Consider the following 23690-nt stretch of genomic DNA (forward strand, 5'->3'; position numbering starts at 1 on the left):
CTCATATTGCACAAATGGCATCTGAGCTTTTACTTCAGTTTTTCCCCCTATTTTTTGAATATATACCACAAGAGTAGTATCTCAAAATCTTGTACCAAATTGAACAAGGTGGTGGTGAAAAGTTTTCTATTTATGCATGATTTTTGCCTTATTGAAGCAACAAGGAAGATGAGATTTTTATGTAACAATATTTTTTACCTTAGTGAAGATGGATAATAACAGTAATATGCTGCATTATTAAAAGTTATGTTGTATTATTTTAGAGACTATTATATTATCCTCAGAAGTTGATACTTCTCTCTACGCGTGTATTATGTTCTCTTTTCGATATCCCATCCAGTACATTTCGGACATATGAGTGAGGAATCGAGACAATTTTGTTGGTTTAAGTTTTTTAAATTGTTTTCTTTAAGCCAGTTTTTGACTTTAAAAGGAGCAAACTTGGTGGTCAGTCCTCAAAGTTCTCTTGCAAGTCTGTTTCTCATGCTATTCTATATCCAAACAAACAATTAAAGAGAGATTCTAATACGCATTTAATAGATTTGTGAAATCTGACTTGTTTCATGAGAGGGTCCTACATAGAGATTTTGTAATACTGTAAGAGATCTTAGGTTTTTCTTTCTACACTGTGTGCTTGGTAGCTGTTATGTGCTGTCAAGTCACCCTGACTCACAACAACCCTATGAATGACTTCCAAAAGGTCCTATCTTTTACAGCTCTTCCCAGTTCTTGCAAATTCAAGGCCATGGAATATTGAGACGAGACAATGTCTCATAGTTGGTCTCTTTTTCAACTCTCTTTAGCTTTCTCCAACAGGCCATGACTTTTGTCTTAGTATTAACAGCATATAGTGAAAAAATTGGTTGTTGCATGACTAGACGGTCAGCTATATGGATTGTTATGCATTACTACTTTGACTGGATTTTTAATACATACTTGTGTTTACCATTTCTCATCTCAGAGTAGAATTTGTTCATTTTTAATATTTGTATATTTACTGCTTTAATTATGTAAACCACCACTGTATACTCAATTTCTTAGCTTTAATTGTCTTTCAATGATGTAAGCAGCCTTGGGTCATTTTTAAGAAGAAAGGCAGGGTAAAATATTAATTAATTAATTATTAATAAATATTTTAGATTAATTAATTAATAAGCTATTATTATATAACACTATTGGATACTATCCTTAATACAATTAAGGATAGTATTATATGATGTCAGTCCTTGGCTCATCTAGCCATGCAGCAACTCCATAGGAGAAATCCAGTTCTCATGAAAACACTGCGCCAATATTTAACAGATACTTAGGTTTTTGGTTAAAACTTGTATCTGTTATATGATTGATTAATGGTACATTTTGCTTGCTCACTTTTTGACAGCCACAGCAAATAATTTTAAAGTTTTGTTCATAAATGGTATAATATTGTTTCTATGTATAGACTACGGATGTTTGAATGATCTTGATTCTGAATTGATCTCTTTGGTAGATTACATTTTAGGCTTTTAGGTGTTTCATTCTGTTTGTAAATTTGTTGAACTTCCTTTTTAATGTTATTTACATGTTTAGTGTTTTGCTAGTAAGGCTATGTTAAGTCACCAAGAGACATGTTCCGTTATACTCCAAGTTAAGGGGATAGCATGGTTTGAACAGATTATGGGTCCAACTGAAATTCCACATATATAATTTGATCTGGACAGATGTGTAACTTCAGATTCTTACTATAGAACAGTAAGAGTTGTTATTTAGTCATTAAATTGTGTCCAACTCTTCGTGACCCCATGGACCAGAGCATGCCAGGCCCTCCTGTCTTCCACTGCCTCCCGGAGTTTGATCAAATGTACAGTAAGAGACTTCCTTACAAATAAATGTCTCCAACTGACTCTGTTTATCTTTTTATACACAGGGAAGTAAGACCAGATGACCTGAGGACAGCTTTCTGTACAATTGACCCTGGTTTGGCTGAGCAAACTCTAGACTACTATATCGGTTGTGCCTTCCTAGTTCCCAAAGAGCAGCTAGATCCTACTGCCTCCATTCCTATAGACATACTAATGCAGAGGCTAATGACTGCAGATCTCAGACGCCAAGTGGTTGTTTCAGGAGATGCAAAGTGCCTCCCCTCATCCACTACAGCTGAAGAAGCAGAGAGCCCGTTAATTTAATGTCTAGCTGACACAAATCCTTCTCTTCACTGATTTACTGGAGTAATTTTACTGAGCAGACCAAAGTTTCCTTGGCAGAGCACACCCGATAAATGACCCCTAAACCATTGAAAACCCTTCTTGAACAGTGTGTTTTAGCTCCCTTTTAATGTTCAGAACCCAAGACATCTGTAGAATAACACAAGGTCTGTTACAAAGTTTTATAAAACTTATGCTCACATTTCAAACTATGGCACTTCATAGAGATGGTATATTGAATTGATTAGACTTAGAGAAAGTGGAAGAGTCTGTTTCAGAAGGAGTGAGTTTCATAATTTGATAAATTGATGTCCTTTGCCTACAACATAGCATATGCTAGTATTTGATCACAACAAAACTTTAGCTTACCCAACTGGATGGTCACAGCTTGCCACCTATGTAATTTTAGAAGATGTAATTTTATTCTGCTTTTTAAAAGTTTCAGAACTAGCTGTAATCCAAGTGGATTCCTGGTCTATGTAAAAAAGACAAATAAAAATTTTCAGACAATAGAATCTTCATTATTAGCCTTATAAGGTAGAAGGCAGCAAAACTAAACCACAAACAAACAAGTCTTACACTTGGGCAAATCTTTGTTAAGTTTTATTTACATGTTGTAAGTAATGTTTCTGGCAGCTAAACCTGGATTTGATTTGCTATAGGAAGGGTCTTTGAAGGCTCAAAGAGTACTGTATTTGAAAGCCGAAGTGCATTGATTAGATTTAAAAACTAATGTATTATATGTAGGTAATCAATTGTACTGTAAAGAATAATTAGGTTCTTACACTTTTGCCTAATAACTGGCCATTGGGTATGAGTCCACAGTTTTTCTGCAGGGCAGGAGTAACTGCTGTTTTAAGTAACTGCTGTTTATAACAGCTCTTGTTCAGAAATTTTAAACTGTGCTAATATGAGAAAAGATTGCAGATTGTTTCAGTTGAAGTATTTACCTTGTCAGACACCTACCATAAAATAATGTAGCTGATAAAAGTTCAAAATATAAGAAATATGAATCTATTAATTTTTAGCAGTACAAGATTATCTGCAATGAAGCTTGATGTCATATTGTTTTGGTTTGTTGTAGAATGGAAAGAACAGAGAATTACATATTTTACTCAAGAATAATAAAAGAACACAGACACAGAACTTTGTTCATAAACTTTTACTACGACTATAAACTTTATATAGCATTGAAGTTTCCATTTTCCCTCAGTGCAAGAGGTAGCTGGTAGAACTAGCTGGATTGATGTTTCCTTCCCTAAACTGAACATGATGTTTTTAGCCTCAGGATACATTGCTAACATCTCATAATGGCTTTGGTGGGACTACTTTGTTTCCAGCGGTGGCAATAGGAATGAGCAGCTTTCTGTATTCAAGAGGCAAGTGGCGCTCTATCAGCACATTTAAAGGCATCTTGTCTGTTATCAGTCTTTGGCTGGATAAAAGAAGATATGTAGTAGGAGGGGAAAAGGTGGGGGGGGGAGAGAAAAAGTTCCTGCTTCAGTTAGTTTGTCTTGATTCCTCTCAGCAAATAGTTATTACGTTTATAGTCCAAAGCAATTTATCAAGAAGCACATGCTCTGAGCCAGGAAAAAAAAGCTCCATATACTGCTCCATAGTGCTAAAAAGTCTCTCTGGGTGGTTTACAATTTAAGTATGCAGGCTGCACATTGCTGAGCACTCAGTTTACTCACTATGGGAGGATGAGTCAACCTCAAGTCAGTTACCTGAGCCTGGGATCGAACAATTGTCTGTTAAATTTGCACCTTTTCCTTATTGTTGTTAACAGCTGTGACTGGGAGGTTCAGACAACTTGGGAGCCAACTAGATTTTAGTTTAACAGAGGTCATTTAGATTATTGATTGCCACAGGAGCCCAAAGGAATGGAAGCATAAATGGGGCAGTGGAAACCTAGGTCTGTTAGTGACAGAGCACATGGTTGTTTCAAAGGTGCTTCAGGATGAGGCAGATACACTTCTGACTATCACATGTCAGTAGCAGACACTGGCCCACACAATGGACATTAGTATCCTTAGTGCACCTCTTGACAGTGTTTCTACAGATACCAAAATGCTCACAAATCCTGGGTTATCTCAGATGGGTACACATTGGTGCATGGAAACAATTTATTTCTCTTTTTTAAAAAACTCCTTATAGTAGCTAGACTTTGCTTTTGGCTTATGAATCCTGCCTTATACAGGAGCAGCTATGATGACAAGCTAAACAAACCCCTTTCTTGATTGTTTGGTGGTCATGTTAGCAAGGACAAGCAAACTGTAAGCAAAATGTGCTGGATGCAGATTGCACTCCCTGTTCATGACAAGTGAGAACTCTGGAATTCTAACACATGGCCATTGTGTAGCAAAGTCATTTAATACACAGGATGGGAAATAGCATGTTAGCCTTCATAATTCTGTCCATATCACATTCCTCTCTGCTGAAATTCTTATTTTGATTCCCTATTTGTTGCACATGAAATCTGTTTTCATCATAAGCACATTAATTTCTGTCTAACCAGGAAGAGAAATTGCAAGGAAGATTACAAGTTCATTCCCCTATATTGCTCAAACGAGTGTGTTGAAAAAGGAGCTAAGCCCCCTTTTCCCCACAGTTCAGCTTTTTAAAAAGCTATTGTTTGGGCATGTAGGATATCCCTGCTTGTTGCTCAACTGATCCTTAGCAAAAAGCAAACATAATTCAGATCACATGGGTTTAAGCACAGGAACACCCTTTCTCTTTTATTGAACTGCTGGATAGCTCAGTGATTTAGACATCTGGCTGCGAAGCCAGAGGCTGGGACTCTGATTCCCCACTCTGAGTCCTTGACAGGGGCTGGACTTGATACGAGTCCCTTCCAGCTTCTGCAATTCTGAGATACACAGTATATAACAGTTGTGAGAAAGAAAGAGAGAGATGCAGCTTGCCTAAAAATGATGCATAAAACATTCCATACCGTCGCATGAGAAGCTCTAAATCAGCAGGCTCTATAGTCTTCCGTCTAGCATGATTGGTGTAGGCCTCCAAATCATTACTCATATTCCGGAAGTACAGATTTACACTGGAAAGGCAAAGCCCAAAGTCAAACAAGGCACACAATAGTAGTCATAATTTTCCCCAAGATGAGCTAAGCTGTATTGTTTCAAATAAATAAATGAATAAACAATAAAAAACAACAACAAACAAATAAGGAGGATCCAGTTCCAGACATACCCATATAAGGAGGAAGTGTGTTTCTGAGTGAAAACTCCCACTCAAATTGTGAAGATAGAAATTAAAGACACAATTATACTTCACATTGTATAGGACTTGCTCAACTTCTATCTATCTAATTTTATACTGCCCATATGACCAGTGAAATACAGACATAATAAACCTGATCAGTAGGTTTGGGCTGAGGAGTCAGCAATATGCTGATGACTCAGCTCTACCTCTCTTTTTCCACCAATTCAGGTGAGGCAGTTTCAGTGCTGAACTCGTGTCTGGACCTGATAATGGACTGGATGAAGGCTAATAAACTGAAAGTCAATCCAGACAAGACAGAAGTGCTGTTAGTGGGTAGTTCATCGGACAGATTAAAGGGCCATTCCCCTGCCTTGAATGGGGTTACACTCCCTCTGAGGGACAGGGTCCGCTGTTAGTCTGGCTCTGGAGGCTCAGGTGGATTTGGTGGCCGATGGGTCTTGCAAGCTTGATTGCTTCCCCCCACCCTCGGCCGGAAGGGATTAATCGCATTTCCAATGGGTCTTGCAGTGATTTTTTGTTGTTATTTTTTTCTTCGGCCAGAACAGATTAATTGCATTTCAATACATTCCAATGGGAAATGGTGCTTTGACTTTCGAATTACAACCATCTTCCGGAACCAATTAAGTTTGTAAGTTGAGACACCACTCAGCAGCTGAAACCTAGCCGGGGGGCCTCCTTAAAGACCCATCCCTCAGTGAGGTGAGAGGGATGGCCTATAGGCAGAGGGCCTTTTCAGCAGCTGTCTTTGGAATGCCCTCCCAAACAACATCCGATGGACACCAATGTTAGTGACATTTTGGTGCCAGGTTAAAACCTTCCTGTTCCGCAAGTTTTATAACTGAAGGTTTTAATTTTAATTCATAGTCATGGATCTAGATTGTTTTTGTAGACTGCTTTTGTTTTTGGTTTAACTGTATTGGTTTTTATAGTGTGTTTGTTTCAATTGGATTGTTAATTGATGTTGGAAGCCGCCCGAAGAGTGAGGGCGGCATACAAGTCAAATGGATAATTAAAATAAATAAATATAACAAAGTGCTCAAAATTAAACTAACTTAAATTAAATAACAAGGACGTAAACAATTAAAATATTAAATAGATCAAACAGGGGGTAACAAATAGAAAAGGCTGATACTTTAACAGGTATTAAGTTGGCTGATTCTAGACAGCCTGCTAGAATAAAAATGTTTTAAGCAGTTTCTTAAAAGACATCAAGGAGGGAGCCAGATGTTTTTCTGGTGGTAGATCATTCCAGAGGCAGGATAAACTGGGGGAAAAGCGGATTGAAAGTTAAGAGTAGGGAATTACACTGAGAAAGATCAAAATTGATTTATTCAAGGCAGGCAGATGTCAGATACAATGAGGAAGGTACTTAACTTAATGCACCCGGCAAGAGAATCAAAATGTAAGACAGGTTTAATATCCCTAAAAACTTTTGATTCGGTTGAATGGGAAGCATTAAAAATATTGCTTAATCAGATAGGATTTGGTCCTCAATTTAGACAAATAATTCAACAACTATATTCACAGAACTCTGAAAAAATGATAATAAATGATGCCATAACAGAATCAATATGCTTGGGCTGAGGAACAAGACAGGGTTGCCCCTTATCTCCGATTTTATTTACATTGATAACAGAAGTGCTGGCACATGTATCAGAAATGGTAGTTTAATTAAAGGTATAGATACTAGAGAGGAGAATAAAATAAACCTCTTTGCATATGATATTAATAATATCAGATTTTGATTATTAATAATCAAAAACCCAAAAGTTATATTGCTAAAATATATTTGGAGAAATTACTGGTTTGAAAGTAAACTGGGAGAAATCTGAATGTATTTTATGAAATCATTCAGATGAGGAGGAATTGAAAAAAGAATTTAAGGGAAGAATTGAAAGTATACTTTCACATTTAGGAATTTATATTACATGGAATTTACAAGAAATGATTAAATTAGATATGGATACATTAAAGAAAGAAATTAATGAACAGATAAATCTGTATCAAAAATTAAAATTATCATGGTTTGGAAGAATGGCATTACACTAGTACCTCGGTTTACAAATTGAATGTGTTCTCTGGGATGTTACATAATGTGAAAAATTCATAAATCGGAACGCGATTTGCCATAGGAATGGGGGCGGTGCTATAAACCTCCAGGTACAATGTAACCTGGGGAAACAACAGGTTACTCACCTGTAATTGTAGTTCTTTGAGTGAATCTCTGATTCAGACCCTGGGTAATCTACACTTGCATGGAGCCTTGTTGGAAGATTCTAGAGCTTCTGCGGTAGCAAAAAACCCCACATTGGTGAAGACCATATATGTACCTTGGCACCAAGGCTCTCCCTTCAGTTATGTCAACTGCTACATATTACAGCTGCATGGCATGACAGTAGGGAGGCCAGGTCAGGATGTGTGAATCACAGAAGTCCACTCGAAGAACTACAATTACAGGTGAGTAACCTGTTGTTCTTCTTTGTGACCTCTGTGAATCACACCCTGGGTGACTAACAAGCTGTCTTATCTGGAGGAAGGTGTCACGCCAAGGTAGAAGCTAGTACAGCATACAAAGGCTGCATCAGATTTCTGCCAAACATCCAACCTATAGTGTTTGATGAATGTGGACAGCTGTGACCATATTGAAGAGGCACAGATGTCTGGAATGCCATGAAGAAACGCCGTGGAAGTTGACATTGCCCTAGCTAAATGAGGGTGAATAACCTGAGGAGCTGGCCTTCTAGCCAGCTGGTCCGCCAGGTGGATGGTAGAAGCAACCCGGAGATTCTTTGTGATGTCACCTGGAGACCCTTCACAGGGAGTTGGTAGCTGACGAAAAGTCGAGCTAAGCACTGGAAGGGTTGTGTACGGGCTAGGTAAAACACTAGGACCCATCTAACATCCAGAGTACGGAGGATTCTTTCATGAGTAGTAGACAGAGACAGAAAAAATGATGGGAGAACCAAAGGTTGGGACATATGAAACTGAGAAACAACCTTGGGGAGAAAGGAGATATCTACAAACAATTTGACCTTATCCAGATAAAACTGGAGATAAGGATAATCATGACGCAAGGCTGCAAGTTCACTGGCATGACGAGCAGATGTGATAGCAACGAGGAACACTGTTTTAAAGGTAAGTAGTCTAAGATCAACCAAAGCTAAGGGCCCAAATGGGGCCTTGGTGAGCTGCTGCAAGACTATCTTTGAATATCACTGAGATGAAGGTGGACGCACATCTGGATACATGTTCGATAAACCCTTCAGGAAACGCTTCAGAGTACGGTGCCTGAAAAACTGAGCTGCTGGAGAGGATGGTGGTTGATAGGAAACTATTGCAGACAGGTAACCCTCAAGGAAAAAAGGGAGAGACCCTTCGTTTTTTAAGATGAAGCAGAAAATGAAGGATGGTGGAGAGAGAGGGGTTAATTGAAGGTAGTGTAGAAGTTTCAGTGAAGGACTGGAATTTCTTCCACTTGTACAGATAAGCTCTCCCGGTTGAGGGTTTCTTTGCCTGATGGAGAACATCCATCAGGGAGGCATCAGGGAGTAGGAATTGGAGAATTTGAGTTTTGGAGAATTTTCTGAGTAAAGAATTTGAGTTTTGTTCTGCGTGAGCAGGTGAGGCAGGCAGGGTAGGTGATGGATGTCTGATGACAGATTTTGTAGAACCGGGATCAAAGTTTGTTGTAGCCACCATGGAGCTATTAAGATGGCATTGGGTTTGACCTGTTTGAGCCAGACAACTACTGTGTGAAGGAGCAGAACTGGTGGGAACAGGTAAGGGTCCTGGGCCAACGGCCTATGAATGCGTCTCTGTGTGAATGCTTGCCGACTCCTGCGTGGGAAGCAGTAGCGTTTGCACTTCTGATTTGTCAGGGAGGCAAAAAGGTTGATGGTGGGTGTGCCCCAGCGTTTGCAAAGAAGGAGAAAGACAGACTGGTCTAGTTTCCATTCATAAGCTTGGGATTCCTTGCGACTGAGGAGATCTACCAGATTGTTGTCTTGGCCGGCTATGTGTATTGCTGTGAGGCAGATACGATGCCACAGATACCATTCCCAAAGGTCAACTGTGAGATACAGGAGGCTTGGAGAGTTGGTACCTCCTTGCTTGAGAATATAGTACATTGCCGTAGTGTTGTTGGTAGCGACTTGTACCATCTTGACTGCAAGACAGTCTCTGAAAGCTTTGCACGCTTTTATCACTGCTAACAGTTCTAGATTGTTGATGTGGAACAATTTCTCCCTTTTGACCATTGGGCATGGATCTTTAGGGATTTCCAGTGAGTGCCCCAGTCAGTGAGACTGGCGTTGGTACTGACTTATATTTGAGGACGTGGTTGTTGGAAAGGTCGTCCCATTGTAAGGTTGTCAACAGAGCACCACCAAGAAAGTTGGGCAACGAGTTCCAGAGTGACCCTTAACAGGGTGTGAGGAGGATCCCTTAGTGGGGTGAATAGGGCAAGGAACCATGCCTGGAGCTATCTCATTTTGAGGCATATGTGTTGCATTACAGACATCTGTGTCATGCATTATTGTACCCTAAATAAGTCATGTATTATTCATGTTTTATGCTGATGTGACTGAGAGGTGGGGCCACTAGAGATGTTAAAAGGCGGAGCCAGAGAGGAGGAGTTCAGTCTGAGTTAGTACAGAGAATTTGGAATAAGAGAGAAGGAGAGATAGTTTGGGGGATCTGAGAATTGATTAGTCTGAGGAGTGAATACTAACCTGTGTTATTTAAAATAAAGATTGTTATTGATGTTTGATGAGCCTGAAGAAAATACTTATGAATTATTGTAGCAACATCTATAATCAATAAAACTGTTTTAAGAAGGAGTCAGAACTGAATAGATCTTCGTCTTTCCTAAGTAAAGTACAGTGATAAAGAAATCAACTGGTGGCAGTGTGTGAAAAGGTGTTTAGGTTTGTCTTTGTGAGCTCTGTTTGGGGAGACAACCAGGGGCCACGAGGGGCAAACGTGACAACATCATGGATGCCATAGCCCATTAGCGCAGGTATGAGTGCATGCAGGGTGAAGGCGCGAAGCAAGGATATCAAGTTGTCTCGCTTGTTCATTAGGAGGAATGCTTGGGTATGAATAGTCTATGAGTGCCCCTATGTATTGAACAACTTTTGCGGGTTGTAACTTGAATTATTGTATGTTTACAGTAAGACCAAGATTGTGCAGAACAGATAGTGTGAAGCATATGGGAGCAAGCTACCAGGAGCCAGTTGTCAATGTACGGAAAGATGTGGATCTTGTGAAGTCTGAGGTAGGCTGCCACAGGCGCCATACACTTGGTGAAGACTCTGGGAGCTGTTGCGAGTCCAAAGGGGAGCTTTTTGAATTGATATGCCTGAGTTCAGAGCTGAAAGCAGAGGTAAGGTCTGTAGAAGAGTGAATGGATATATGGAAGTAAGCGTCTTTCTCTGGAGTACGAAGAACAGACTTGAGGGTTACCATGCAAACGCTGGTGGTAATGATGTAGCAATTTAATTCTCTGAGGTCGAGGATGGGACACAGATCTCTGTCCCTTTTGGGGGCAGTGAAATAACAAGAGAAAAAACCACTGTCGGCTTGATATACTGGTTCTGTGGCATCTTTGAAAAGCAGGGCCTGTATTCCGTCCTGCAGGGTTTGCGATGGAGGTGTGACAGTGTGCACTGATGGAAATACGGTAACCGCTGTGATGAGATGGGTTTTTGAGTTAAAATCTTTTAAGGCATATGGGTTTTTGTAATTAAGAAATAAGCCAGAGAGGTTCCATCTTGTTTCTTTGTATAAAGTATCTTTGCTATGCTGACAAGTGTTTTCTAGGCGAGCAGAGAGAATGTTATTCTGAAGGTCTGAGAAAGGACTCTGTGTGATTAGATAGATGGGAATTGTTGTGACTCTTTGATAAACCACAGAAAACCCAAATAACATCTGGTGCGTATGGGAAGGAAGTCATGTGATGTAACAGGACTGTTTGCCTAGTAACGAACTCTGATTGGATGACATCGTGGGAAGGTGCATTAGGCCCTTGCCAGTTACTCTTGAAAAAGGAACTTTTTGCCTATGGACTTTGTCTTTCCAAGACCGACCTTTCAGTCTGGTGACCTACCTACATGGACTGGTTTCTATGCTTTGCTGGGACTTATGGGATTTTTCCTAAGGACTGTGCATCGACTATTTTCTATGGACTGTTCTATGGAATATTCTCTATGAACTTCTTTTCTTGGAATACACCATATGGACTATGCTCTTGTAATTTTGTAAGGACTATGGTATATTTACTGGATTTTTCTTTTCTAAGGACTATGGGACATATAAGGGATTTTTACTTTTGTTTAGGGATTTTTATTCTATAGTATCACTGAGGACTATAGCCTTCTTATGACCTACATGGATTATTTGGTTTTTACTAATGATTTCTTGTCCTGGAACTGTTTTGATTCTTTTTAATGTCTTTTTGTATTTTTAATAAGGTTTTTGAACTCTTTTATATTTTTCATGTTTTCTTTGCCTCACTACATCTTTGTAACTAAACAGCACAATGCTAGTTTATTTGTTTTGAGTTAATTTGGCTCTGATACTTAGTAACATGCTTTTTCTTTAATAAAATAAAGATTATAAAACTCATTTGGTTTCCTGAACAGTACACTTGTCATAGGGTCATCTGAGAGTGCTGCCTCGGCCTAGCTTACTTAGAGTCCTGTCAGTGGTGCAAGTTAGGTCTAAGGACTACAAAGCCCACTTGCCCTTTTCACAATAATATCTGAGAGTACCAGGGTGTTCTTATGTGGGCAGACCTGCGAGAAGGAGTGTTGTATCATGGCTAGCTGAATTTGGACTCATTCAGCCCATTTTAGCATGTGCAAACTCCTGATTGCTCTCTGTCCAAGCTTACACGTGTGTTTTCGAACCCGTGTTTGCTTACATGGTGGCAGCGGTGGGATGGACCACGTGCTGGGTTTTGTAGTACCTCAGGATGACCAATCTTTGTTCTATCTGGCAGCTTGAGTGACTCTGATCCACAAGCTAAGTTTTGATTGCAGTGGGACACTGAGGCTTCAAGGAGCTAGGTGCTTCCCTGGGTGTAAACAGTAGCTTCCTAGGAAACGCTGCTTGCCAGCAGTTAGATCTAAAGGCTGTGGTGAGAGGTGTTAAATCTTCAGGCTGTGGTAATGTGTGTTAGAATCTGGGGTGCTCTTTTAAGAAAGAGATTCCCAGTGGGACAAGCAAACTGTTAGGAAACAATTGGATTTAATCAGTAGGCATGTGCAGGTTGTTACAACGTTGTAGTGAAGAAATTCCAAGATGCATGTCCTTTATTTTTGGAGTGCTTGCACCCAAGTTGAGCAGGTCATTTCACAATCTTAGGATTGCATAAATGACTCTGACTACCTTGTTCTGGAACTTGCATCCAGGTTTTTTGTTTTTGTTTTTGGCCTAAGTGTACTCCTATAATCTTAGGATTTGCCGGAGCACCTGGCCGTGTTCCAGACTAGATCTGGGTCTCCCACTACGATCTTAGGATCTGTCAGGAGTACCTAGTTGCATCTGGCTTGGCCTAGAGTCATGCCCTATGATCTTAGAGGTATCTATCTGCACCCAGTTCAGTCATTGATCATCTCTGTAACTTTAGGGTTCACAGAGTGATCACAGTTTTTCTTTTCTCTTCCTTTTGGATTTTTCAGTATTTTGGTTTGGCAGCTGTCTGTCTTCTCACAGATCTTAGGGTCACAGAGTGACAGCAGTTGGTCAGGGTGCAGAGGAGATTTTTAAATTTTTTCTCTCCTTTTTGTTTGTTTTTGCTGACCTAGCCTAGGCTAGATTGCCAGCAGAAGATGGGGGAGCAAGAACAGTCTGCAACTGTGGACAGACTCTTGGAAGTGGCTTCGGGATTTTTTGAGCAAGCCAAGCAGAAAATTAGGGAAAGAGATTCCCTTATAGAAAATCTGTACTATGAAAACATACTTCTAAAACATTTTTTAAGCACAGAACCTGGCTTGATGCAAAAGTTTTTCCAAGCTCAGCAGGGTTCCTTTGGGGATTACTGCAACGAGACGCTCCAAACAATTGGGAGCGATCCGAAGATGCAAGATGCTTGTGTGGAAAGAGTTAACGAGGCCCAGTGGAATTCTAATGAGCATTCCAGAGAAGACAGCGATTCATCGCCCGTCCAAACAGAGGATTCACAGGCCCTGGAGCCGCGCGCAGAGAAAGGAATGCAGGAGAAAGTTCGCCGAGAAGGGAACTTGAGGGAAATAGCATCGGACGACCCAAGGGAAAACTGCAGTGCTCCAGAGAACTGCAGTGCATTGGAATTCAGCTCAGCACCATCTTCAGCTCTTTTTCAGAGCACAGGACAGGTGAGAAATTCTGAAATAATTCGGGATGAGACTATGGGTTTGCCAGAAGATGGGGGAGTATAATACCAGCAGGATGATGTAATAGAGACTCAGCGCAATTCTTTGCCAAGACGTGTGTCAGCAGATCTTGATGCATGTCAGATCTCAAACAACCCCCCTTCTCTTAGCCCCGAGGGAACAGCGAAATCAGACCCTGTTAGGTTGGCAGGGACCCCGTGTACTTCATGGCAGTTCGGAAGTAATGTTACAGGAGGAGTTATTTGTACAGAGACCTTGCAGCATGAACTTTCACATTGTTTTAATAGTACAAGTGCATATGGGACTGATCCTGTAAACTTGCTTAAAGATACAAGGCTGCATTTGAACCTGTCAGATTGTGAGACTGTTTCTAACACAACCAATGAAGGGGGAAGCGCTAACTTTATGGGATTACAAAGTACTGATGTTTCTCCAGAGACTGAAATCATATCTGGAAACTTTGGCCCAATACCACAGTTAATCTTCTCAGAAAGATCTTTAGAGAGAAAAACGGAGGTTGGGGACCATTCTTATTTTCAACAGCCTATTTTCCAAGGAAGTGGTGAGAATGCTGATACTGTTTCTGAGGCTATGCAGAGTACTCCCGAGGGAACTTTGACGCAACAGCGGCCTCTTGTGACCAAACCTGATAGCACAGCTAATTCAGCAATACAGGTATTCGGGGGTGAAAGCATTGATCAATTTGGCCCAGGACAGATATTGGAGCCTGTGTTAGCTAATCACCAAAACGTCTTCTCGAATTCACCGGGAGAAACTAATGTGGTGAAATATTTTATTACAATCAATGTTGAGATGTTGGTAGAAATTGTTGCAAACACTGAATACATTTCTGTGATTGGAATAAAAGGAGGGCTTTATCAGATTTTAATTAAAGAGGAACATCGCCCTTATACATCATTTACTTGCCCTCAGGGAATTTACCAACTCAGAAAATTAGCACCTGGAAAGACAAATACCTATGTTACTTTTCAGAAATTGGTTGATGAATTGTTTGGTGATTTATATTACGTGATTGGCTATGTAGACAACCTTGTAATTTACAGCCCTGATCCAATTCAAGCAGACCAAAATGCTTTGTCATTCTTAGAGAAGCAGAGACATCGAAGCCCAAGATTAATACAGTGGTATTTCAGATTGCAAAAATATGATTTTAATGTTGAACATCTACCTGGCAAGGAGGCTTTAATTCCCCACTGCTTATCTTGAATGTTTAGTGCAGATGCAAGGGGAGAAAATGGCTAGAATTGTTAAAACTCTGATGTTTAATTTTCTTGGTATTCTGTATGACAATGTTCCTGAGCATACATAGAGTGTTTTATCCATTATTACTTCATATCAGTATATTGGTTTATCAAGTCATTATGATGTTAACCCTGACACACGGAAATGTGATGGTACTTACAGTGGTGCCTCGCTTAACGAGCGCACTGTTTAACGACGAATCTGCATAGAGATGCGGATTTTGCGATTGTTTTTATGATCACATTGCGATGTTTTATATGGCAAAACATTGCATTGCGATGATTGGTAAGCGTTTCGCTTACCGATCTTCGCATTGCGATGTTTTGGAAACAGCTGATTGGCGGTTCCAAAATGGCTGCCGCATCAAGAAAATGGCCGCCCGCAGCGTTTTCGCACCCTGCCCTCTCTTACCGAGGCGGCGAAAATGGCAGCCGGATGTGGAATCTTCGCTTACGGGTGAGTTTTCCCCTCATAGGAACGCATTAAACCGAGTTTAAAGTGTTCCTATGGGGTTTTACGTTCCGGATAGTGATGTTTCCGGATAGTGACGTTAATCCTGGAACGGATTAACGTTGCTATGCGGGGCACTACTGTATTTCCTTTACTATTCTGGGTGCCATATTCTGGATATGTTCAAGGTTCCATATCAGTCTCAAGGGTAACTCCATACAGAGCACATTGCAGTAATCTATTCCTGTGATTATCAGAGTGTGGATGAGCATGGCGAGGGACCTGGTGTCAAGGTAGGGCAAACTGAGCAATCTGCCTGTGGTGCAAATAGGCAGATTAGACCACAGATGCTATTTGAGAATCCAAATCCACAGACAGCGCAGGGTCAAGGAGGACACCCAAACTGAGAACTGCACCCTTAGTGGACAAAGTGCCTCCCCTCCAAAGTAAGGAAGGCCTCCAACGCACAGTCAGCAGGAAACCCCACCTGACGGCTCTTTGTCTTGTCCGGACTCAGTTTCAGTCTGTTAGCCCCCATCCAAGACTGCCTCCAGGCAGCGCTCAAGGGATGGGATGGGATCCTCTGCAGTGGGATGGAAGGAGAATTAAGAGTTGGGTGTTATCGGAGGAGGAGCTTCGTCTTGGTGAAGCTAGCAGCTCTCGGGAATAGCTCCCGGGAAAAGCTAGAACCACTTCGGTCTGGGACCCTCCCAGAAACGGGGGGCCGAGGAAGAGTCAGGAGAGACCCTTCTGCAGCAGTTGGTGAGCCACAGAAGTTAGAAGATTGGGCAGCAACTCGATTTGTCTTTCTTCTGGAAATTCACATCAGCACAGACGAAGACGGGCGCCATTTTTGGCAACTAGCCAAAGACAGCTCCGTTCGCCGAGAATAAGAAAACAGAAGCACGGCGAAAGTATACATCAAAGTAAGTGGAAGCCCTTGTTCTATGAAAAACCTCATTAAATAAAGAACAAGTGATTGTGTGCAAATTTATGACCAAATGAGATAAGGAGCTGCATTCCTAGCATACCAGCTTTACTCAAGCTGAAGGTCGAGTTATCTCTAAAGGAACAGCCAGGCAGAAATAGCTCGTGTCTCCATTAAAGGAGGAAAAATAACTCTTGAAGAATCAACTGACAGGCTTTGAAAAAAATAAATTCTGTTGCAAGCTGTTCACTTTGGACCCCTTTTTCTCTTTGGATATATATTTTTAGACTGTGTGGGACTCTGCTTTCCGTGGATAATATATTTGCCGGGACTCTGATTGCTGGACCTCCCTTTTCGGGGGAGGAGAAGGAAGTCTCTTGAAGTAAAAGGGAGAAACGAACTGTGAGCTGTGAACTGGGGGCTATGTGGTTTGAACTGAACTGGGATCTTGACAAATGACATTCTAATAATAGAGTCTTGCCGGGTGAAGGTTAAAACAAACTTGGAGAAGAGAAAAGAAGTGAAAAGAAAAAGCAACCGGTCTGAAAGTTATTAGCGACGTGGAAAAGGGCTGGACTACAAAGACACTTGAGAGATTTATGTTTTAGATTCCATCTCTTACTTGAATGTACCTGCTATCTTATTGCTAATATTGTATAGTTGCAAGGTGAAATATTAGAAATATTGGATGTGTATTGGGGTAAAGGGGAGATGGAATTTTAAGTGAAAATAGTGGAAACAGAAAATGGAACCTCCCCCTGAGAAAATTACAGATCGGTGGCTAGACTGGAAAACCTCTTTTCAGATGTCACTGTTGCAAAAATTCATGCAGGTAAATTATTATATTGACCAGATGGAAGACGTGATTGGAGGCTCTAGGGGAGGGAAGGTAGCGGAGGTTAAATTACACCAAAAAGAGATCTCAGAACCGGCTGTATTGATGAAGATATCAGATAATATACAAGGGATGGAGGGCCACCCTGTAAGCGATGTAGCGATAGCAGATAAGGAAATCGAGGTTGAAAAGCAAACTCTGAATGATATTGTTTCCCCTTTTAAAATATGGAAGAAAAAAGAGTCGCAGAAACAAAACATGCACAGGGAGGAAAGGGGAGGGGAGAGCAGAAGTTATATTATTTTGGGTCTGTTGAGTGTATTCTCAAGAAAAAAGGAGGGTGAAAGAGGGGATATATTTCACAATTGGCCTTGGTGTTCTGATGCTGTGGGAATAACATAGATTTAAGCTGTATTACACGTATAAATTGAAAGCTAAAGAGGTTAATACATAGACAAAATAGTCAAAAGAAGAAGAAAAAGAAGAAGAAAGATGAACCTATATTGGAACATGAATAGATTAGATGTTTATATATTTGATATGAAAGATTGAATGATTATGCATTTGATGTTTTCTTATTCTCAAAACCCTTTTTCCATCCCCCCCACTGCCCTTTGCCTTTTGTATTCCTTCCCCATTACCCAATAATTTTGAAAATAAAATTAAAAAATTAAAAAAAAAAGAGTTGGGTGTTATCCGCATATTGGTAACACAAAACTCCAAAACTTGGGAGGACCTCTTCCAGTGGTCCCATGTAGATATTAAGCAGAAAGGGAGAGATGACGGATCCCTAGGGGACTCCACAGGAGGAAGAAAGCATTTCATCCAACAACTCTTTCTGGGAACAGTCCTCCAGGAAGGACCGGAGCCAGGACAAAGCCAGGCCCCTCCAATCTCTAACCCTGAAAGCCTCCTCAGGAGGATACTGTGGTTGACAGTATTGAAGGCTGCTGAGAGATCAAGGAGGGCCATTGCTCCTATTGGCCTCCCTCAAAAGGTCATCTTGCTGGGCAACCAGTACCAACTCTGTGCCATGATGTGGCCTTAACCTGAACTGGAAAGGATTGAGGGCGTTGGTTTCATCCAAAAGTGCCTGAAGTTGATCAGCCACCACCCTCTCTACTAGCTTGCTTAGGAAAGGAATATTGGTGGCGAGCCTCTAGCTATTACAATCATCTGCCATCAAATTAATTTCTGCTGGATGGACTGAATTAGCATCTCCTTGACGGCTTTGGGACTATGGCCCTCCAAGAGAGGCATGTTAATGATGGACATGGCCCATTTCATAATTATTGGCCTGCCAGCTTTTGAAAGCCATCTAGGGAGGTTGTGGTGGCCCTGCAGTGATCAAGCACCTTGTCAATCTCTGATGGAGATAGAGGCTGAAACTGAATTTTTATGATGGGACAAGGCGTGGACGTCTTGAGCTGGTCTACAGCTACAATCTGTGAGTCTAGGCCCTGGAGGATGGCCTTCACTTTATTCTTAAAAAATGCCACAAACTGGTCACAGGAGATGGTAGAGGGAGGCCTATCACCTTGATAAGACCTGGATAAGTCACATACTATGTATAACAGTTCTGCTTGATGGTTCTGGGTCTTCTTTATCCATGTAGGATAGACTACCATATTTTTCCGCTTATAAGAAGACCCAAAGTATAAGACAACCCCCCCTTTTCTAACCCCAAATTAGAAGAAGCAGGGATCAAAGGGCTCCCTTTTTGTTAAGCCCCATGCCTTGGCAAAAGGAAAGGAAAGCAGCTGTCAAAATGACTGCCACTTTTCCTTGCCTTTTGAGAAGGCACAGAGCTTAGCAAAAAGGAAGAGAGCTGCTTTCCATGTATAAAACAACCCTCAGTTTTTTCTCAAATTATTTAAGGAAAAAGTGTCATTTTATACACAGAAAAATACAGTATGTAGTGCTTGATTTTCTTGGCCAAGTACTATTTAATGGTTAACCTCTTCCCCAGCATCATTAACATGTATTAAAAGAGTTTAATATTACTCACCACGTCTCCACAGCCCTGAAAGCATCTTTGTTTACCGGCATCCTCACATAGTGCTTGAACAATTTTTTTACAAAGCTGCTGGGGAGTGCTGGCTCACATTTACTGCTCTGTCCCCTCTTAGCTGGCTTTGGAGCCTGTTTTACTGAAGGCTGTGTGTAAGGAGACCTCCAAGAGAAATACAAAAATAAATACATTTTGTCTCAGCAGTGAACTTGGTAGCAATGATAGTGAACGTACGGTCCCTCAACTTCTACAGAACTCCATTGTCTCCATCCTGCACAGACAATGACAAAGACAATGGAAACTGGACCCCAACAACTGGTAAGACACAATTTCCCCAGCTAATGGTGTCTGAAAATATTACAAACATCCAGAATTCCTCTGTAGAATTCCTCTGTAGACCCTGCAGTTTAGTGAGTTTCAGGGCCTGAAAACTAACAATTCCCAGAGTTCTGGGAGTTGGTGCCCCCAAAAGTAACTTTTTCAAGTGCACATTTACCTGGATTCAGCCATTTTCTGAGCTTGCAGGGTGGAGAGCAAAGATGTGCGCTGGAAGGCTCTAACATGCACAAATGCTGGTGTCTTCCCAGTTGGTTCTGGTAGGAAAGAAAGAATCTTGTGCATACTGTCTTTAGGGAGAATTATATGTAGCTACGAAGGGGTGGGTAAGTCACAGTATGGCTTGGACCTCTCCTTTCACAATTGATCCAACTTTCCAGATCCTGAATGATTCACCAGCACCTGATTCCTCAGGACTAGGGAAAAAATTAATGGAATTGCACAAATGACAACCTGATATACAGATGCATGGGGACCAACCAATGCTTTGGGATAGGACAGACCTCCTCGCCCCTGCAGTGAACGAATTACAGCGCTCACATAGTTCACTCTCTAAAAAGATTAGGGAGTTAACTATGTCAGCCTTGTAGTTTGTTCACCGCAGGGCCTAACCCAATGGGAGGCTATTACTATCCACAAATGTGATGAGTGTGCATGTTTGGCCTGGATCAGGTGAAGACCCAGAGAGAGTTAGAACACAAAAATGGAGACCAATAGAACCAGAGGAACTATGGGACTTTGTATTTCTACTGCCTATATAGAATATAAGAGGAGAGGTCTGGGAAAACATTAGTCTGTTAGTCTGTCTGCTGAGACCAAAAGGCTTTTGGAACTAATTACTTTGGAACTTGGACAATGCAAATAAAGAACTCTTCTCTCTTTGGTGAGTATGTATGTGGTGTGTATGTGCTGAATGCATGAAGCCCCTTTATTTAGAATTGTAATCAGCAGATAATAAAGTATTTTTAATTTTGCATTTATTAATGTGTCTTGTGAGGTTCTTTGCTGTTTAATGTTGTTCTTCCTGGGATACAAAAGAACCCGTAGTCACCCTTTTGTGACACAAATTGGGGGCCTATTACTACCCACCTAATGGGGGCCTATTTTTAAGTAAAGTTGGTTCGGCCCCTGAACACAGTTCAGATTTTTCATGTGGCCCCCTATAGAAATTAATTGCCCACCCCGGGGATAGGGTGTACTTTCTGACAAGTTCCAGCAGTCAATGGGCAAAAACCTTTCCCTTCTGTTTGGAACAGCTAAAGGAAATGGCTTCATGTGAGGACCAGTTTTATATTGCTACAAGTATGGGTAGGTAGTCCCTCTTTCCAATCCCACCATGTCTCCTCACCAGCATTTTCAAGGTCTGTTCCAGCCTCTGACATCTCCTTAGACTCAGTATCCATTTCAGCTTCTGATATCATGTCCAACACTTCACTGGTTTTACCTCCATCAGCAACCTGTGGGGTTATTTCTTCAGCTGTTTTCTTTCTGGCTTGCCTCTCCAATTGATCAGGGTTCTTTCTACTTACACCTCTGCCAGGAGTAGCTGCTTTATAATTTTTGAGGACATGAATGGGTACAGACCAGTGACAAATAAGCACACACTTTAATTTGAGCCTTCTCTGAAACACATATCCCACCCATGAACATCTATTTAGGTTTACTGCTACATCACTTGCATCATTGCCAAATTTGTACATTGTCTGGATTTTCATACCTACAGCACTGCCCAGGTAATGAGGAAAAGCAATCTCTGAGTTACATCTTCACAAAAGGAAGAAGGGCAATACATTTAAAATATTGAAGCTGCACCCTACAGGCAGCGCTGTGTCTCATGATGGCCACTGAAATTTCAGCAGGCGTGAATCGCAAGATTTTCAGACAGATAAGCACCATAAGGTTATCAGTGACTACTATAACTTGAACAGGGGTTGAGAAATTATAGGCTTAGAGAACTACCCTGTTTCCCAGAAAATAAGACCTAACCTGAAAATAATCCCTAGTATGATAATATAAGCCTACCCCAAAAATAAGCCCTAGTGAAGTGAAACCTTGCCCTCCACCATTGTGCAACAAGGTGACATGGCTGTATTTGAATAAATGTAGATGGTTGTACATAAAAAAATAAAACATCCCCTGAAAATAAGCCCTAATGGTTTTTTGGAAGAAAAACTAATATAAGACACTGTCTTCTTTTCGGGAAAACACAGTAGGGATTAGGAATTCCAGAACTACAGATCCAATTACAAGTCGCCCTCTTTTATGAACTCCTACAAAGTGGCTATCTCATCAAAATGACCCTAATTAAAGTATCCAATCATGAATCAGCCTCCCTTCTAATCTGATTACAACAATATGTTGCATTAATTATATACCAGGTAGCAAGGGAACAATGATCCCAGGGGGCTGACAGCAGTCTGAGGAGAGATGCCTCCATAGTTGCATCTCTTTATATAACCTCTACAGAAAATTTTAAAATGACACACTATTTGTTGGGAACTGTGTCCCTCTCAGTAGGGGCTATGATCACATCCAGCAGTATGCGCTTACCCTTTTCATTGGGCTCCTCCCTCAGGTTGGCTTCTGAAATGCCTTGACCCGAAACAGCTGGAATCACACTCCTGTCCAGCTCCTCAATTATTTGTGACACCATTTCTTTCACTGAACGTTTGGCAGACTTCTCTCTTGGTAACGAGGACAAATGGCCTGGATAGACTTCTGGGAGTCTGGCACCAATTGGTGTAGATGTTCTTACTGGACGTATCTCTAGATTAGCAGATTTGAGAGCAAAGTTATGAACAGTGCAGCACAGAGGCACAGGATTATGTCACAGAGACTTAAAAATGGAAGGAAGAGGAACACTTATGTATTTATTATATTGATACTTATGTCTTTCCTCCAATTAACCCATGGTGGTATACATGACTCTCTTCTTCCCTAACTAACCTTCACAATGATTCTGAAAATTAGGTCAAGCTGAAAGACAGTGACTGAACTAAGATCACTTAGTAAGCTTCATGGCTCAATAGGAACTTGAACCCTGACTTCCCAAGTCCTAGTCCACCATAGGTATCAACTCACACTGTATCTAGTAAGTTTGGCTCAGGACAACAGTATGTTTCCTGAGGTTAAAAAAAATGAATACTGTATACGGAAAGCAGAAGACAGTAAACCTGAAAAAAAGCAGAAAGGAAAGAGGAAAACAGAATATGGGATAGATTGACTCAATAAATGAAATCATAGCCTTGAATTTGCAAGTCCTAAACATGGCTCTGAATCATAAGATTTTCTGGTAGTCACAAAATCAGTCACCGGAAGTCAGAAAAAGCACAACGCCACAAAACTACAATGGGAAACTTTGATGCCACTTAGCTCCACAGAAGGAAAATCTGTGAACAGCTGCCTAGCATGGAAGGATTAAAAAGAACATTTTTCCTTAGGCTTCATTGCAGATTACTCACCCGTGGTCAGATATTCTTCAGAAAGACTTAACTGTGCCTCGCAGCTGTTTCTAGGCAGATCCTCTTGCTCTACATTCCCAGAAGTACAAGGCCTTCCTTGGGGAATGGCTCCCATTTCACCAGCATTTCTAGTGCACACTAGTTCTTTCACTGTGCCCTGTAGTTTCTTTGGCTGCTCTTCTGGTGGCCCATCAGCGTTTTCCTCAGCCACAGATTCTGGCTCATCATCAAATCCAGTCTCTGACCCCAAGACCTCTTTTTGGCCACACTCTGGCATTCCAAAATCTGCTCTGGACTTTTCTCTGGTTGGCAAGAGTGTCTGACGAGAGGGCAGCATACTCCCTCTGGTTGAAGACTGCCTTGCTGCAGTGTGCTGAGAATGAGCATTGGAACCATTGTCTCCATTCTGTCCAGAGGGCAGAGGCTCAGCAAAGAGTTCTGTGTCAGCAGCAGTCAGCTCTGCATTGCTTGACAGAGAAGTGGCTGCTTGCAATGCTTGAAGGTAGCTTTGTGCTGTTGGGAATATTTCAAAAAGAAATTACTGCCCTGAGCCCAATTTCAGCCCCATATACGTGCACCATTACTGATACCCAATATAACTTTCA

General features: G+C 41.1%; 2 protein-coding genes across 7 annotated transcripts in view; one reads left to right on the top strand and one right to left on the bottom strand.

Moving 5' to 3' along the window:
- The window catches only part of TSNAXIP1 (translin associated factor X interacting protein 1), a 47655-nt gene extending 44957 nt beyond the window's left edge, over positions 1 to 2698 (top strand). For 2 of the 3 annotated variants that reach the window (XM_072980936.2, XM_020811471.3), the window contains one exon: positions 1907 to 2302. In XM_072980936.2, coding sequence (XP_072837037.1) covers positions 1907 to 2165 — 259 coding nt within the window. In that variant the 3' untranslated portion in view covers positions 2166 to 2302. Of the gene's footprint in view, positions 1 to 1906 lie in introns of all 3 variants that reach the window. The other variant, XM_020811470.3, reaches the window with a different exon arrangement.
- The window catches only part of CENPT (centromere protein T), a 49172-nt gene continuing 28034 nt past the window's right edge, over positions 2553 to 23690 (bottom strand). For 2 of the 4 annotated variants that reach the window (XM_072980938.2, XM_078380372.1), the window contains 7 exons: positions 23086 to 23598; positions 22175 to 22390; positions 20973 to 21173; positions 19785 to 19881; positions 19286 to 19450; positions 5137 to 5241; positions 3331 to 3618 (listed from right to left, as the gene is read on the bottom strand). In XM_072980938.2, the coding sequence (XP_072837039.2) occupies positions 3489 to 3618; positions 5137 to 5241; positions 19286 to 19450; positions 19785 to 19881; positions 20973 to 21173; positions 22175 to 22390; positions 23086 to 23598 (1427 nt within the window). In that variant the 3' untranslated portion in view covers positions 3331 to 3488. Of the gene's footprint in view, positions 2659 to 3330; positions 3619 to 5136; positions 5242 to 19285; positions 19451 to 19784; positions 19882 to 20972; positions 21174 to 22174; positions 22391 to 23085; positions 23599 to 23690 lie in introns of those variants that run through there. The other 2 variants (XM_072980939.2, XM_078380371.1) reach the window with 2 other exon arrangements.

This window comes from Pogona vitticeps, chromosome 10 (assembly GCF_051106095.1).
Source record: "Pogona vitticeps strain Pit_001003342236 chromosome 10, PviZW2.1, whole genome shotgun sequence".
Lineage (NCBI taxonomy): Eukaryota > Metazoa > Chordata > Lepidosauria > Squamata > Agamidae > Pogona > Pogona vitticeps.